General features: G+C 42.3%; 1 protein-coding gene across 12 annotated transcripts in view; it reads left to right on the forward strand.

Moving 5' to 3' along the window:
• Positions 1 to 18769, forward strand: part of LOC110527653 (receptor-type tyrosine-protein phosphatase T) — a 522557-nt gene that overhangs the window by 265052 nt on the left and 238736 nt on the right. For all 12 annotated transcript variants that reach the window (XM_090240593.1, XM_090240592.1, XM_036983141.2 and 9 more), the window contains one exon: positions 11261 to 11557. In XM_090240593.1, coding sequence (XP_090096719.1) covers positions 11261 to 11557 — 297 coding nt within the window. The remainder of the gene's footprint in view (positions 1 to 11260; positions 11558 to 18769) is intronic.

Here is an 18769-nt window from a genome sequence, read left to right on the forward strand (position 1 = left end):
ACAACGACGAGACGGCCTACAGGGAGGAGGTGAGGGCCCTCGGAGTGTGGTGTCAGGAAAATAACCTCACACTCAACGTCAACAAAACTAAGGAGATGATTGTGGACTTCAGGAAACAGCAGAGGGAACACCCCCCTATCCACATCGACGGAACAGTAGTGGAGAGGGTAGTAAGTTTTAAGTTCCTCGGCGTACACATCACAGACAAACTGAATTGGTCCACTCACACAGACAGCATCTTGAAGAAGGTGCAGCAGCGCCTCTTCAACCTCAGGAGGCTGAAGAAATTTGGCTTGTCACCAAAAGCACTCACAAACTTCTACAGATGCACAATCGAGAGCATCCTGTCGGGCTGTATCACCGCCTGGTACGGCAACTGCTCCGCCCACAACCGTAAGGCTCTCCAGAGGGTAGTGAGGTCTGCACAACGCATCACCGGGGGCAAACTACCTGCCCTCCAGGACACCTACACCACCCGATGTCACAGGAAAGCCATAAAGATCATCAAGGACAACAACCACCCGAGCCACTGCCTGTTCACCCCGCTATCATCCAGAAGGCGAGGTCAGTACAGGTGCATCAAAGCTGGGACCGAGAGACTGAAAAACAGCTTCTATCTCAAGGCCATCAGACTGTTAAACAGCCACCACTAACATTGAATGGCTGCTGCCAACACACTGACTCAACTCCAGCCACTTTAATAATGGGAATTGATGGGAAATTATGTATATATATATATATATATATATATATATATATATATATATATATATATATATATATATATATATCACTAGCCACTTTAAACAATGCTACCTAATATAATGTTTACATACTCTACATTATTCATCTCATATGTATATACTGTACTCTATATCATCTACTGCAGGGGTGTCAAAGTCAAATGGACGGAGGGCCAAATAAAAAAATCAGCTACAAGATGAGGGCCGGACTGTTCGAATGTTCATTGAAAAATTTTTAAATGACGCATATAGTCTAGTGAACCTAATTGAACCTACTGAAAACCTAACAAATATATTACAATATGATCAGATAAATAAAGCAATATTTTCTTATGGCTCTGTCAGTAATCTTTAATTTTCAACAGACACAAAAGACAAATTTCCTTTATATAAATATCCCCATAACATGAACATTAAATTAAAGAAACCGGTATTCAAGGCACCATCAGTAGACTATATTTTCTATTTTAGCAAAAGTGGGCTAAATTTACTTCAAAGAAAAAACAATAATAGCAATTTTCTATCATCCACTCAACTGAAATATTTTTAAAATATAATTGGATTGAAATACAAAAAAATAAAGTGCAAAAATCTATTAATCAAAAACAACACTTTGTTTAAGGAGAAGTAACATGCAGTGAAAACAAATATTAAATTTTAACTTTTAAACTTGAACTGAGTAAAAACTCTAAATATGTGATTGCACAGTAATGTTCACTTGTTTGAGGTTGAGGGTGATACTTGGTGGTGTCCCATCTTTTCCACAAGTTCATCAATGTTCGGGGTAAGGCTCTGAGCTGAAGAAATCCTCAGAATTGAGTGGAGGTGTTCAGCAGTAAGTCGACTTCTGTGTGATGTTTTGTTCAGGTTCATCAAAGAAAACAGTTGTTCACACAGGTATGTGCTGCCAAACATAGACAACGTTTGAGCAGCCTGGATGCGCAGCTGGGGCATTGTGCCGGGGAGGAAACGGGCAAACTCCGCAGCACCCACTGCCGCATATTTTTCCCTCAGTGCATCATTGCATTGGAGGTCAATCAACTCCATTTGGAGGTTTGGTGGTGAGCTTTCCACGTCAACAGCAAATGGGTTACCGAGCAGTTCCAACCTGCTTTTTTGTGCTTCAAAGTCAGCAAATCGGCGTCGAAAGTCAGTGGTAAGCATACCTATTTTATCAGCCAACTGTGTGCTCGGGAACGCACTGGTAGAGAGCTTCTCTTTCATGGTCTGGCAGCTGGGAAAGTGGCTCAAATTTTCTTTCCGCATCTGCGTCTCCCACAGAGTCAGTTTGGTTTTAAATGCCTTCACTGTACTGTACATATCAGAGATGACACGATCCCGACCCTGCAGCTGCAAGTTTATTGCATTCAGATGACTCGTAATGTCACACAGAAAAGCCATTTCACACAGAAACATTTCGTCTCGGAGTTGTGTTGTGTCTTTCCCTTTGCTGTCCAAGAATAGACAAATCTCCTCACGAAGCTCGAAACATCTTTGAAGCACCTTTCCCTGGCTTAGCCATCGCACCTCTGTGTGATAAGGCAAATCACCATGCTCCGTTTCTAACTCCGTCAGAAATGCCTTGAACTGGCGGTGATTCAAACCTTTGGCTCTGATAAAGTTAACTGTGCGCGTGATGATGCTCATTACATGCTCCATTTTCAAGGCTTTACCGCACAACGCTTCCTGGTGTATGATACAATGATAAGCTGTCAGCTCACCTGTCGCGTTTTCCTCTTGCATCTTTTCCCGTATCTTCGCCACCAGTCCGCTCCTGTGTCCACACATCGCAGGTGCTCCGTCGGTTGTCAAACCCACGAGTTTTTCCCAAGGCAGCTCCATCTCATTTACACATCTTGACACCTCTTCATACAAATCATGCCCCGTAGTTGTGCCATGCATAGGACGTAAAGCCAAAAACTCCTCTGTCACGCTTAGGTTGGAGTCCACTCCGCGGATGAAAATTGACAACTGGGCAATGTCAGAAATGTCGGTGCTCTCATCCACAGCCAAGGAATATGCAATAAAATCTTTTCCCTTTTTCACAAGCTGCTCTTTTAGATTGATGGACAACTGGTCTACTCTCTCGGCAATGGTGTTTCTGCTCAGACTCACATTTAAAAAGAGTTGCCTTTTTTCTGGGCAAACTTCGTCACAAACTTTAATCATGCAGTTTTTGATGAAATCCCCCTCCGTAAATGGCCGGGCTGATTTAGCGATCTCTTCTGCCAAAATAAAACTGGCCTTGACAGCAGCCTGGCCTTGTGATTTGGCTTTTTTGAACAGAGCCTGTCGAGATTTGAGGCCTCGTTTTAATTCCTCTGCCTTTTGTAGCCTTTGTTCCATGTCCATATTCTTGTTTTTGTCCGCGTGTTTCGTTTCATAATGTCGTCTCAGATTACACTCTTTCAGTACCGCCACACTTTCTCCACACAGAAGACACACAGGTTTTCCAGCTACCTTCGTGAACATATACTCCGACTCCCACCTTGTTTGAAACCCCCGGTTCTCAGTATCCACCTTCCGTTTTGCCATTTTTGATGGGTATCTGAAAGTTAATTTTACTGTGATGCTGACGACTGCTGTGCCAATAAATATTGAAATGAAGCAGCCTACTGCTCGGTGCGTCACCTTTGCATTGTGGGAAATGTAGTATTGGTGCGTGTAAAAGATCTGCGGGCTGCCGGCTTGCTGCGGGCCGGTTCTAATAATAAATCAAGATCATCCCAGGGGCCGTAAAAAACCTTCTTGCGGGCCGGATGTGGCCCGCGGGCCTTGACTCTGACATATGTGATCTACTGCATCCTTATGTAATACATGTATATCTAGCCACTTTAACTATGCCACTTTGTTTACATACTCATCTCATATGTATATACTGCACTCAATACCATACCATGTTGATCCCTGGAAGTGGTGGGCTGCGTGTTAAGATGACGCAGTACGCCGACGACACTTCCTTGCTGCTGTGCAAGGACTCGTGCCTGACAAGGTCCCTTGCCATCATTGGGGATTTCACCCGAGCGTCGGAACGATTCTGAACCATGCAAAGTCTTCCGTTAAGTTTTTCGGAAGATGGCGCGGTAGAACGGATGTGCCCGGGGGGTTATCTCTCTGTGAGGGGGCCGTGAGGATTCTCGGGGTCCATTTTGAGATCTCCGGCTCAGCGACGCTAAACTGGAACATGGGTATCGCAGTGGTACAGAGGAAGCTAGCGATGTGGAAGGCTAGGTATTTGTCTTTTATGGGCAAGGTCCTGGTCCTAAAGGTGGATGTGTTGCCGTCTCTCTTGTATTTGGCGTACATCTACCCATTGCCGGCTTGTCTGAGGAGGCCTCTAGTGAGGTTTGTGTTTCAGTTCATGTGGGGTGGCAGGTACGAGTGGGTCGCCAGGGCACTCATGCTCTGTCCCATCGGGGAGGGAGGTAGGGGGGTACCACATCTCCCCCTCAAGCTGGACGCAATTTTTGTTTCTTTCTTGTTAACGGAGCTTGCTCATCCAGTGATACACCCGTGCGGTTACCTCCTGCGGGTGTTCTTCTCGTATCAGGCGAGAAGCGTAATGGTGTGGTCTAACACGGGTCCTGCACACCCTGAGGTTGAAGTTGCCCGAGTAGGTTTAGATCACAGGCACCTGTACGAGGAGGTCAGACAGGCAGGGAGTCCGGCGCCTGTAGTGGGCATCTCGGCAGTGGTCTGAGAGGAAGTGCAGGCGCGGGGCCTGGACAACAGGCTCAAGGACCTGAATTGGTTGAGCCTCCACAAGTGCTTGCCGGTACGTTCCATCATGTACCGGCGTAGTTTGGCGCAATCCCCCACCTGTCCAAGATCCTCTTGTGGCAGGGAGGAGACTGTGCGCCATGTCTTTTGGGACTGTGCCTTTGCTGGAGTAGTATGGGCTAGGGCACGGGTGTTGTTAGGTTTGGTAAGAGGGGATTTTGTATTGACGTGGGCCAGGTTAGAGAGAGGTGTAGGGAGAGCGAGAGGGACGGATAGGGACAGGTTTCTGCTCTGGCTTCTCATGAGTCTCTTTAAACGGGTGCTGTGGGAAGCCAGGCAGAACATGGTGAAGACAGGGAGAGATTGGGGGTTGGAAGGGATAGTGAGGAGGGTGGAAGGACATTTGAGGGGGAGGATGAAGAGGGAGGAGAGGAAGTGGGGGCAGCATGCTGCCCGGGAGAGGTGGAAGGGAGGTTTAGGGCTGGGTGTCATTTAGATTTGTAAGGGAATAGATTAGGGAAAGGTAGTTTGATAGGGAAAGGTAGTTTGTATGATGACGGGGAGGGAAGATGCTCCCCTGAGGTTTTGTTTGGGGTTTTTGTTTAGTTAAATTAAAATACCATTATTGGAGTATGAATGAAAATTATGAGTTGTAAAGAATGAATGGTATTGAATGTAATAAATTATAAAAAAAATAAAAAAATAGGCTGTTTCGGTTTTCGCGTTACGTTTCTTGTTTTGTATTGTTTGTGTTTATTAGTTTATTAAACATGTATCAAAATTACCACGCTGCATTTTGGTCCGATCCTTGCTACACCTCCTCTTCAGAGGAGGAGATAGAAGAAAACCGTAACATATATTGAATCCATTTTAGAATATGACTGTAACGTAACAAAATGTGGAAAAAGTCAAGGGGTCTGAATACTTTCCAAATGCCCTGCACATGCCACAGACATAAATAATATTTAAAGAATGTCTGCAGTGAGACTCATGAGCCTGAGGTAACTGTTAAGGGACAAAGTGTTATATTTTAAATACCTAGGAATCATTTTTGACTCTAACATGTCTGTCACAAAACAAATAAGAAAAGTATATGGAACAGTCAAACGCAACCTGGTAAATTTCAAATTTATCAGAAAACAAATGTCAATAGATGCTGCTAAGCTGTACCTGCACTCAATGATTTTGTCCCATCTCTCATACTGTATCACAACCTGGTTCCAAACTAGTCTCAAAGCAATGAAGCAACTTCAAAAACTCAATAAGCAAACTCTGAATGTGTTGGTCAAAAAACCAAACACCTATCACCACTGCAATATCATAAAAAAATACAACCTACTGAGCTTCTTATACCTTGCTGACATTGCTCTGCTGTTTAAGATCACTCATGACCTTGCCACACCACCTCTTAAGCAACTTGTTACATATTGCAAGGACAATACCAGGATGACAAGAGCTTTAACCAGAGGGAACCACTCATCTCAGGTTAGGTCCACTAAATTTGTCCAGACAGCTTTTTCAATCAGAGCGTTTGGATTATGGGACACCCTGCCAGTCACTGTGAGAGAGTGCAGTACTTTTGCTATCAGTCATGTGAACATTAAGATGTTCTGACTCTTAAGATGTCAGATACTGTAGGACCAAGGGACATTTCAACTCAATATTATCTTTATATTGTCTGTTGTTTTATATTTATATTTTATTATATAGAGAATGTTATATTGTAGCATTGTAATTTTTTATTTTACCTTTATTTAACTAGGCAAGTCAGTTAAGAACAAATTCTTATTTTCAATGACGGCCTAGGAACAGTGGGTTAACTGCCTGTTCAGGGGCAGAACAACAGATATGTACCATGTCAGCTCGGGGATTTGAACTACAGATCAAAATGAGCTATCTAGCTAAATCAGGTGCAATGCATTTGGACATGGTCCCTGACAAATAAATAAATAAACCGCCAGTTCAGGCAAATTAATCAATGGCTGTATTGATTGGCAGGGCTGTGAAAGGAGTCTGCTGGAGTAGTGAAAGAGTGTCAGGGAGCCACCGGGGTAGAGCCCAGCAGGTAACTAAGGTCAAATGCATGCTCCTCTCCACTACTCTTCCTCCCTAATTGTTCTCTACTCTAAAGGGTGACCTGTGGCCGAGAAATGGACAGTCCAGCCAACACAGTCACTTTAGCAGTCAGGAAGTGCACATAATTTTTGACACATGCCCTCCAGCCTCTCCAGGCCTAACAAACCACCAGGAGGTTGTCTGTTTGTGTGTGCGTGCATGTGTGCGTGCATGTTAGCGTAATGTATGTGTGCATGCTTACGCATGTGTGATTGTTAGAGTTGCACTCATATGCCCTCATTAAACTGAGATAGCAAACTTCAAATGATGGGGGTTTAGAATGGCACAGGTTGTGGATGGAGGCTTTTTGTCATGGGGTGGAAGTGCTTGCCTACTGTAATAAAGGTCAAAAAACTAATTTGTGATTCCTCAAATAAGTGGGGCTGGATTTTTCCTGCATGCTATGTGCACTCATGCATAGACCCACGCATTGCAATATTAGCTTTCCATAAGGGCTTGATCAAAGTGTAGGCTACAGAGATCTATTGAGTTGTTAAGAGCATGTACTGTAGCCTAGTCTATAACGTGACTCAATGTTACTCAAACAAATCTAGGTTCCATGCGCCACTGGAAAACACAGTGCACTTGTGTGTTCTTGTATTGCACCAAGGTTGCAACCCTTGTCAATACCTCTCACTCAACACGACACAAAAACATTGGATTCTGTGTGCTTTCACCGGCCCTTACAGGTAAACGCCATTCGACCTTGTCCTGAGTGTATCCTCAGTTATAATTAGCTAGCAGGCATCAATCTCTCGGTTTCTCAAACAAAGATGGACAAAGTCCCACCACCACATACATTTTGTTGTTTGACTATTGGTTTTAAGTGAGGGGGAATTGTTGAACATTGCAGTACCTGCTGAGATACAATAGCTGTCGTGAAAAAATAAAGAGGGGAATTCTCGAGGCGTTGGCAATTGAAGAGATGATATGACCTAAGACAGGTAATTTTTCGTCGGATGAAATGTCAGGAATTGTGAAAAACTTAATTTAAATGTACAGTTGATGTCTGAAGTTTACATACGCCTTAGCCAAATAGATTTAAACTTTGTGAAATATCAAAATAATAGTAGAGAGAATGATTTATTTCAGCTTTTATTTCTTTCATCACATTCCCAGTGAATAACTAGTTTTAATTACTCCAACCTAAGTGTATGTAAACTTCCAACTTCAACCGTATTTGGCCAAGGTGTATGTAAACTTCCGACTTCAACTGTATGTAAATGTGATATTTCAATTTTAAATTGGAATACATTTGCAAACATTTCTAAAACCTATTTTTACTTTGTTATTATGAGGTATTGTGTTTAGATTGGTTAGGGGAAAAAACTATTTTATCCATTTTAGAATAAGGCTGTAACGTAACAAATGTGGAGTCTGAATTCTTTCCGAATGCACTGTATCTGTTGGGGTCTGATCTTGTCTTTAGGAGGCTTTTGCTACTGAATATTGGGGGCAATGAGGCCATTATGGAGCATTCATATTCCCTTCATAATCATTGCGTTAATAATTTAATTAGCGTGCACTGTTATACTTTAGAATGTAGATATTGAATAATCAAATTTTTGGGGTTTTTGGTTCGGTGCCATTTCCGACAGTAAGCTGTTTCAAATACAGCCACATCAGATAACATTTCCATCTTCCATTTGTGTTTTGGGGTTGTGATTATTTGTTGTTTGTTGATCCAGGGCTGTGGATTAAAAGAGCTACCTCTGCAAAATGACTGTGGACATAGTGTTAAGGTGGCGGGAAACTGCTTTAGAGTCCAGAAGCACTTTTGGGCCTACTACTTCACTGCTGTGCTTTGTGGGTTGCATTTGTCCCTCCAGTCCCTAAGGAGAAAAGCCAGTGGTATCCTAGCCAATGACATTGACTGATCCTATTTTTATGTTTCTGTCTTTTTCTCTCTCCTTGCGCTGTTTACAGTACCCACACAGTTGGCTATTGTGGGCACCCATTGATATGTTTATTGTTAGCAATTTCCACTTTGCTCTTTTGAGGAGCGGCCGTATGATGAATGTAGCGGAGTGTCAGCAGCGAGAACCGGGGCCGGCATTAGGATTGATTTCCATCCCCCCCTTTTCTTCTTGACGGAGCTCCCCAACGTCTGCGATTAATAATTCCCCGCTCAGCGATCACCGGTGCTGCTACCCTGAGCTCCGCACCCCTATCTGTGGTGTAGTCGGCCCACCCATGGCATAGCAAACCTCCCCGTTGCCCCTTCTCAGTGTGTGCCAACCACTGCGACTGCCATGCACCCTGATAAATGAGATTTGAGTCATGTATAATGCTAGCCGTCTTCTCTCCATCCCTCCCTCCCTCCTTCGCTCGGATTGGGGTAGATGGCTGAGAAGAGCTGGAGGAGGAGGAAGATGTAAGATAATTAATTAAAACAATCCATTATTTGTCAAGATCTAGAGAAACTCAGGAGATGCCTTCATGGACTTAATTAACGACAAAAGCAAAGTTATAACTAAGGCTTCGCCGATTTGGGAAGATCCCCCTATTGGATTTTCCAGTCTGAAATTAGCAATGTTCTTGGAGCTGCTTTCCGAAATGAATCCAGATTAGCCTTAGATTAGCCTTAATCTGGGTTTTTGTTGTTCAGCATTATTCTCTATCACAGGGCTCTCCCTAGCCTTTTGGGGGCCCTAAGCAAGATTTGGTTTCCCCCCCCCCCCATCTTCGACCCCTTCTTGAGAAATTTTATTTCCCTCAATTCTGCACATTTTGCCATGGGCAAGAGAGAAAGATTAGCAATTGTATTACACATTTCATGCAATTGTATTCATTTTGCCATGGGACAGAGATATTTTTTTATTCTGTTTTACAGCTAATGTCCTTTAATTCTACCCATTTTGTCATGGGTAAAGATTTTATTTTTTCAGTTTTAAAGCTAATTTCCTGCAATTCAACACATTTTACCGTAATTTATGTCATGGTAATATATCAGAGTGAGAATGACTAACACAATCAATGGGGCTCCCCTGGAGGTCAGGGCCCCTGGGTAAGTTTGATTTCTTCAAATTGGTTAGACTAGAGCTGGTTAGACTAGCTACCAATCTAAAAATTGTTAACTGACATGGTTAATTGAGTGACTTTCAGTGACGGACAACAAGAGAAAAACTGCTAATGCACAACCAAATGTCAAAATTGCTTTCTCTCAAAAGTAAGTTGAGACCCCGATTTATGCCTGGGGCCGGCCCTGCTCTATCAGTTCCAGAAATTGGGCTATAGTCCATTGTAAATCTACTGTGAGGCCTTGTTGTGCATGCCTTGCATGCATAAGTCTATTTCAAGGACTTTGTTAGCACGAGAAAGCTGTCTAGTACTGTGTTTTGTATTTTGAGTTCTGTGCATTATGTAATGCATGAAAAGGTAAATTTACCAGTAGTTATTTTGATCGCCGTCTTAGTTTACCACAACTGCAATGCATGGAGCCTGCTGGTGTCCTTTCTTCAGACTCCATCAAAAAGTAAGTAACATTGTATTGGATCACAAAACAATAAGCTGTTGCATAGTTTATGCATAGTTGCTTCTTTGGATGATGCTATTGATAAGATTCAAGGGGTTTTTAACCCATAAGAGTCTAAGCCCTGTCTAAGCCGGGGGAGGGCGTATCTACTAAGCTATATGGAATTGTTTTAAGGTCATACCAAGGATCATTTTGCTATTTGATTTTGAATTTTAAAGTTGAAGTATCCAAAAAAGAAAAAGTGTATAATATTTGATGAACTTTTTGGGGGGCCTTACTGCTATTGGACCATACAAATGCATTGAATATAGTAGTCTCTCCCCCCCCCCCCCCCCCCAATTTTTTAAAAGGAAGTTTGTTCTGAAGTGTCTATCCTATATCTGAGTGACATAAGAAAGATCAGGAAGCATTTGCAAAATCACATATCTCTAGCTTAAACTGACAGATGTTTATTTATTTATTATGCTGATTAGATTTCCGCAGGAGCGCTGACATCGATTTTAATAGTTTTTAAACAACCACTTCAAAAGGTTCAAGTGCTCAGCAGCCAAATGCCATTTGTTTGTGAACTTAGCTTTGGCTTGTCCAGATTAAACGACCAGATTTCATCTTGTAAAATTAGACAAAGCCTTTAAATATCAACTCCCACCCAGACGCACTGAAACAGAACCCACATGGAAAGGCAAACTCGTCTCCCACCATCTTATGTGATTTAGCCATTGTTATTAGCCAATCTAGGGGAATTAGACTGACCTTGAGGCTAAAGAGCTTTGTCATGCTTTCATGCATGATGTACAGTATCGACTTCACCATGATACCCGCAACATATGGAAGATTCTGCTGTGATAGCTCAACGATCACCCATGGGGGGGTTAGTGGTTAGTGGAGATTTACGGAAGGCAGACAACTTGAACAAAGTCTATGATATATTGTGTCTGTTTCTGATCACCACTGCTAAATAACTAACTCTATAATACATCAATAGCAGTTCAAGTTTTTTTCTTCATGTGACTCAATGCTGCCCAACATCGGCTCATCATGTGAAATCCATGTGTCAAGTCTTGAACTTCCTGTTCAATCAGTTACAGGATCCCAAGAATACTAAGACAAATACTAATACCATTACTAAGGCAGTTACTCTTCGTTTGCCAATGGTTGGATTCACAAACTCTAACCCCTGTTCCTCTCTTTCGCCTTCTTCCTTCAGACCCAGTCAACGGGCCTCAGAATGTCAATGTGGTGGACATCCGGGCCCGCCAGCTCACCCTGCAGTGGGAGACGTTTGGCTATGCCGTGACGCGCTGCCACAGCTACAACCTGACCGTGCAGTACCAGTACGTGTTCAACCAGCAGGAGTTTGCGGCCGAGGAACTGATCCAGACGTCGTCCCACTACACCCTGCGGGGTCTGAGGCCCTTTGTCACCGTTCGCCTTCGCCTGGTCCTTGCCAACCCCGAGGGCAGCAAGGAGAGCGAGGAGATCGTCAAGCAGACGGAGGAGGATGGTGAGTGTCAGTGTTTCTGTCTTTAGAGTAGTATTGTCCTGGTTCCACTGTCTTGCCATGTTCCTAATGTACTGTAGACATGCTGCCTGTACACCTAGGGATGGAAATTACACTTGTCTGCTAGCCCAAGGCTAGTACTTTTTTGACCAAGCTAGTTGAACATGTGCCAAACTAGCCCGCCAGGCCACTGAAATTGTATCATATGTCACAGATTGTTGACCCAAATGTTACCTGGGCTAATATTATAAATTGAGGTCTACTAGCCTGGCTAGCCAGCACCCAAATTCCATCCCTGCACATGCCAAAAATATGGCACTTTTCATTCCAGTAAACTGTCATCCTGTTCTGAGCAAGGCCAAAATGTCAAAATAAATGTTTTTGTTTTTTAAAACCAGGCTAGATCATGAGATGGCTTAAAATAGCTGCCATATTAATGTTGTTCAATACATTTACATGTATTCAAGCAGACAATGCTTTGCAGTAAAGGCACTAGCTTGATAGAACTGCAAGCTAATGGAAATATAGTAAGACCTTAATTGTTCCACTAATTAATACCACAATTATGATTGGTTACACTTGTAATAACTGTATAATGAGCGCTGTTTATAGCCCTGTTATCCAACTATTAAAAATCCAATATGACCACAGCATGTATTAATGAGCACAAATGAGTACATTGTATGTGTATGACTGGATGTAATGTATAAACTACAATTCAGCAGACCTTGCTATTATCGATGCACTATGATGTCCTCATTCCATAAAGACTTTGGTATCTTTTCATTTATCATTGAGGGCGCATTATGTTTTTTAATCAAAACAGCCCCAACCTCCAACGAGGTCCCAAACTAGTTGAGAGTAGCAACACTGTGTTCATTGTTCTTTGCGGTGCTAATTGCACTTCTATGGAAATGACTTTAGTTTTATAGAGCTATGCACCGTCTCACAAATATGATTTCAATTTTAAAAGTTCCAATGCAGCCGTTTTTATCTCAATATCAAATCATTTCTGGGTAACAATTAAGTACCTTACTGTAATTATTTCCAATCAAAATGTTAAAAGATTTACAAAAATAGCTTCTTAGCAAAGAGCAATGTCTCAAGCAAGTATTTTGCTAGGACTGTCTGGGAGTGGTCTGAGTGGGGAGGGGAAAAACTGAAAACTAGCTGTTACTGGCAGAGATGGTTTAGAACTCTTTCTTATTGGTCCATCAACATATTTACTGCCTGCTGATGTCACCATGCATTCCAAAACTCCATCCCACCAAAACAGGCTGATATTTCAGGTGATCTTTTCAAACAGCTCTTACACTAAAAGGGCATTATTCTAATTTCCACAATGTCACAGTATTATTCCAACCTCATAATGTGGAAATATATATACTGAACAAAAATATAAATAGAACAGGTAAAGTGTTTGTCCCATGTTTCAAGAGCTGAAATAAAATATCCCAGAAATTGTACATGCATATTTCTCTCAAATTTAAAGCACACATTTGTTTACAAAATTAGTTAGAAAGCATTTAAAAAAAAAGATAATCCATCCACCTGACAGGTGTGGCATATCAAGAAGCTGATTAAAAAGCATTATCATTACACAAGTGCACCTTGTGCTGGGGACAATAAAAGTCCACTCTAAAATGTGCTGTTTTGTCACACAACACAATGCCACAGATGTCCCAATTTGAAGTAGCGTGCAATTGGCATGCTGAGAGCAGGAATTTAACGTTCATTGCTCTACCATAAGCCGCCTCCAACGGAGTTTTAGAGAATTTGACAGTATGTCCAACTGGCCTCACAACCGCAGACCATATGTAACCATGCCAGCCCAGGACCTCCACATTTGGTTCTTCATCTGAGTGGGTGCTGAGGTGTATTAAAGCCTTTTTTTGTGGGGAAAAACTAATTCTGATTGGCTGGGCGTGGCGGGGAGGACCACCCATGGCTGCACCCTTGCCCAGTCATGTGACATCCATAGATTAAGGCCTAATAAATGTCAAATTTCTATTGACTGATTTCCTTTTGTGAACTGTAACTCAGTCAAATCTTTTAAATTGTTGCATGTTGCGTTTATATTTTTGTTTGTTATATAAAACACAGGAAAATCCTGTTAGACTGTACTGGGCCTTGTAAAAGGTTCCTCTTTCCCGTCGCTGATGAAACTGAAGTACACTACATGCACAAAAGTATGTGGGCACACCTTCAAATTCGTGGATTATGCTATTTCAGAAACACCCGCAGATGAGAATGGAGCCGGAGGGGATGGCTGCCGATCTATGGGCTCCTAACCAATTGTACTATTTTGTGTGTTTTTTCACATTGTTTGTAACTTATTTCGTACATAATGTTGATGCTACCGTCTCTCTTGGCCCGAAAAGAGCTTCTGGATATCAGAACAGCGATTACTCACCTCAAACTGGATGAAGATATAATAATATAATATCATAAGGATATAATATTGCTCCCAGACAAGGCCCAAATTCCCATCATTTGCATGAAGAAAATAAGGAAATACAGGGGGCGCAGGTCGGGGTGCTTTGTGAGAATTTGTCGGCGAGTGTCTAACCGGCATCTACCATCCATTCTATTGGCTAACGTGCAAATCACTGGAGAATAAACTGTTGAGCTCCGTTCGAGCTAAACAGTTGGCTGGGTTTTCCGTGCAACGGCAGGACAAAACAGCTACGTCCGGTAAGACGAGGGTTGGGAGTCTGTGTCTATTTGTCAATAAAAGGTGGTGTGCAATGTCTGATATTAAGGTAGTCTTGAAGGATTGCCACCACAAACGAACGCTGGCTCTAAGACCGCACTCAACAAACTGTATAAGGCCATAAAGCAAACAAGAAAATGTTCATCCAGAAGTGGTACTCCTAGTGCCCGGAGACTTTATTGCAGGCAAACTTAAATCCTTTTTACCTCATTTCTACCAGCATGTCAGATGGGAATAAAACTCTAGACCACCTTTACTCTACACACAGAGATATGTACAAGATCTCTCTCGCACTCCATTTGGCAAATCTGACCGTAATTATATCGTACTGATTCCTGCTTACAAGCAAAAACTAAAGCAGAAAATACCAGTGACTCACTCAATACAGTGGTCAGATAAGGCGGATGCTACCCTACAGGACTGTTTTGCTAGCACAGACTGAAATATGTTCCGGGATTCATCCAATGGCATTAATGTCCATGTACATATCCCAACCAGAAGCCATAGATTACAGTTAACATCCGCACCGAGCTAAAGCTACCACTTTCAAGGAGCAGGACACTAATCCGTAAACTTATAAGAAAGAAATCTCGCTATGCCCTCAGATGAACCATCAAACAAACAGGCAAAGTATCAATACAGGATTAAGATTGAATCCTACTACACCGGCTCTGACTCTTGTCGGATGTGACAGGGCTTGAAAACTATTACAGACTACAAAGGGAAACCCAGCCGCGAGCTGCCCAGTGACACGAGCCTACCAGACGATCTAAAGGCATTTTATGCTCGCTTTGAGGCAATCAACACTGAAACATACATGAGAGCATCAGCTGTTCCGGACCACTGTGTGATCACGGTCTCCGTAACCGATGTGAGCAAGACCTTTAACCTCTCTGGGACACTAGCATCCCACCTGGCCAAAAGCCAGGGAAAATGCAGAGAGCCAAATTCAAATAAATTACTATAAAAATCAAACTTTCATTACACACGCAAGATAGCAAATTAAAGCTTCACTTGTTGTGAATCCAGCCAACATGTCAGATTTCAAAAAGGCTTTTCGGCGAAAGCAAACGATGCTATTATCTGAGAATAGCACCTCCGTAAACAAAGAGAAACCATATTTCAACCCTGCAGGCGTGACACAAAATGCAGAAATAAAAATATAATTCATGCCTTATCTTTGACGAGCTTCTTTTGTTGGCACTCCAATATGTCCCATAAACATCACAAATGGTGCTTTTGTTCAATTAATTCCGTCGATATATATCCAAAATGTCCATTTATTTGGCGCGTTTGATGCAGAAAAACACCGGTTCCAACTTGCTCAACGTGACTAAAAAATATCTCAAAAGTTTCCTGTAAACTTTGCCAAAACATTTCAAACTACTTTTGTAATGCAACTTTAGGTATTTTTTTATGTAAATAATCAATAAAACTGAAGCTAGCTTTATGGTCACGCGCCTCTATCTAACAGTACACTTCAAGTGACCCTCGTTCAAGATGGCCGTACTTCTTCATTACACAAAAGAATAACCTGAACCAATTTCTAAAGACTGATATCCAGGGGAAGCGGTAGGAACTGCAAGAAGGTTCCTTAGAAATCTGGATTCCCAATGAAAACCCATTGAAAAGAGTGACCTCACAAACAAAAATCTGAATGGTTTGTCCTCGGGGTTTCGCCTGCTAAATAAGTTATGTTATACTCACAGACACATTTCAAACAGTTTTAGAAACTGCAGAGTGTTTTCTATCCAAATCTACTAATAATATGCATATCTTATCTTCTGGGTATGATTAGCAGGCAGTTGAATTTGGGCATGCATTTCATCTGGACGTGAAAATACTGCCCCCTGTCACCAAGAAGTTAAACAGGTCAACATTCACAAGGCCGCAGGTCCAGATGGATTACCAGGACGTGTACTCAGATCATGCTTGGACCAACTGTCAAGTGTCTTCACTGACATTTTCAACCTCTCCCTGACTGAGTCTGTAATACCTACATGTTTCAAGCAGACCACCATAGTCTCTGTGTCCAAAGAATGACTACCTCCCTAATTGACTTCCGCCCCATAGCACTCATGTCGGTAGCCATGAAGGGGTGTGTGCTCCCTATTCACCCACAACTGCATGGCCAAGCATGTCTCTAACACCGTCATTAAGTTTTCTAATGACACAACGGTGGTAGACCTGATCACCGACAATGATAAGATAGCCTATAGGGAGGAGGTCAGAGACCTGTCAGTGTGGTTCCAGGACGTGAGCAAGACAAAGGATATGATCATGGACTACAGGTAAATAGGGCCGAACACATCGATGGGGCTGTAGTGGAGCGGGTTGAACGTTTCAAGTTCATTGGTATCTATATCACTGTCATGACGTTGTTATTGTTAATGTGATGACATGCTATTTATCGAATAATTAACAATGTTTATACGTGATTAAATGAATCCTGTAACCATTAACTCAGTAACCTGGTGCACCATGGGAAAGTTTGTTTAATGAGTTACCGTTTCCCAAATTCACTCAAATAATATCAGAATCGATTTCATAGCAGTCACTAATTCATTCATTTCCTCATCAGTCTCATTCTGAATGTCGCATAATTCATAAATCTGCACTACCCGTGTCTCACTAATCATTCCGTTGCCACACAAAATGAGTTGATTATTTATTTACTAACAAGCTAAATGATAACATAAGATGCACATACACAAACCTTCTCGGTTATTGGTTAGAACTTAGTACAATGGCAACAGGTCCCTAGCGGACCAACACAATATGACACGTGTTACACAAGATGGAGATTTACAGAGAGAGAGAGAGAAAGTACAATAGAGAAATTCAACACTTGAATGCATTTGTAAACTATGCTTAGTTTCAGCCCTAACACCTAGCCCCAAACTGCCGCTCTTATCGGTAAAAAGTGTAATGCATGTATTTACGTGTTGAAGGTCTCCGTTGGGTATCTTTTCGTGGGCTGAGTTCTGCTTAGTGGGAAATATTTGGCAGACGCCTTGTTCTTTCGTCTTCAGGTGTAAGTCTCTGATTGTCCACACGATGTCACAATGTCCTTTCGCTTAGTTGTATGTTTCCTTGCACTCGTTCTGTGAGTGAGCTTCTGAGTAGGCTAATCAGCCATGTCGATGAACCCAGCATGGGTAGGAGGGCCATGTAGACAATCGATGACTTGAAAAGATATGCCAGAGGGTCCTATTTAAATTCACCTTCCTAGATACAGTACTTAGAAGAACTACTCAACCATGAACCTGATTGTTTTGGGGTCGAGACTAATTGTGGACCTTTGCTGCAGCTCGCGGTCCTCTAGTCAAGTATGTAAATTCTTAACTCACATGTTTTATACCCCAGAGTAGAAAGGGTGTGTCCGTCTTTATAACACACTCTCTGGATTCCCTAGGGCGAAGCTAGTCACAAGGCAATGTATTAGAATAAACTATGATCTCTTATGGACAAATAAAATCACATTCTTATCATCACCAAAACATTATTTTTCATCTGGATATTCTCTAAATCAAAATCAAAGCAAAATGTATTTATATAGCCCTTCTGACATCAGCTGATATCTCAAAGTAATGTACAGAAACTCAGCCTAAAACCCCAAACAGCTCGCAATGCAGGTGTAGAAGCACAGGGGCTAGGAAAAACTCCCTAGAAAGGCCGAAACCTAGAGAGGAAACAGGCTATGAGGGGTGGCCAGTCCTCTTCTGGCTGTGCCGGGTGGAGATTATAACAGAACATGCCAAGATGTTGAAATGTTCATAAATGACCAGCATGGTCAAATAATAGTAATCACAGTGGTCGTTGAGGGTGCAACAGGTCAGCACGGCCAGGTGGACTGGGGACAGCAAGGAGTCATCATGCCAGGCAAGGAGTCATCATTCTGAGGCATGGTCCTACACAACATAAAGTATGTAAAAATCACATACACATTATGAAAACTCAAACTCAACTAAAGTTGCATTTTTTTCATTATAACATCCTCATTTAACTTTAATTCATAAAATAGACGTTAATTTTCATATTCCTTCCATCATTGTTACCACCATTTTGGCTGATGAAATATATTGTCGCAAAGTCCATTTATTTGATGTTCTGTAGTTTTTGGCTGTAAACTCTTCATAATGCACACAGACATTCCGATCTCTCACATTAGAGAACAGAATGGACTGCTGCCTTATAATTTACAATGGGCGTGAGGTGATAAACCCCCCCATCAATCACTCTATACCGCTCCCCCTCTGTGGGAGGGAGAGATATCTCTGTAGAACTGTGATCCACTGTAACCTGATCCTCACAGGCCAGTCATGACAGTACCAACAAACTATCATGGCCCAAACACACCAAGAAAGTTGTGAAGAGGGCACAACAACGCCTTTCCCCCTCAGGAGACTGAAAATATCTTATCCTCAAAATGTTCTACAGCTGCACCATCTAGAGCATCCTGACCAGTTGCATCACCTCCTGGTATGGCAACTCCTCGGCAT

This window comes from Oncorhynchus mykiss, chromosome 7 (genome assembly GCF_057628025.1).
Source record: "Oncorhynchus mykiss isolate SJ-2025 chromosome 7, ASM5762802v1, whole genome shotgun sequence".
Classification (NCBI taxonomy): domain Eukaryota; kingdom Metazoa; phylum Chordata; class Actinopteri; order Salmoniformes; family Salmonidae; genus Oncorhynchus; species Oncorhynchus mykiss.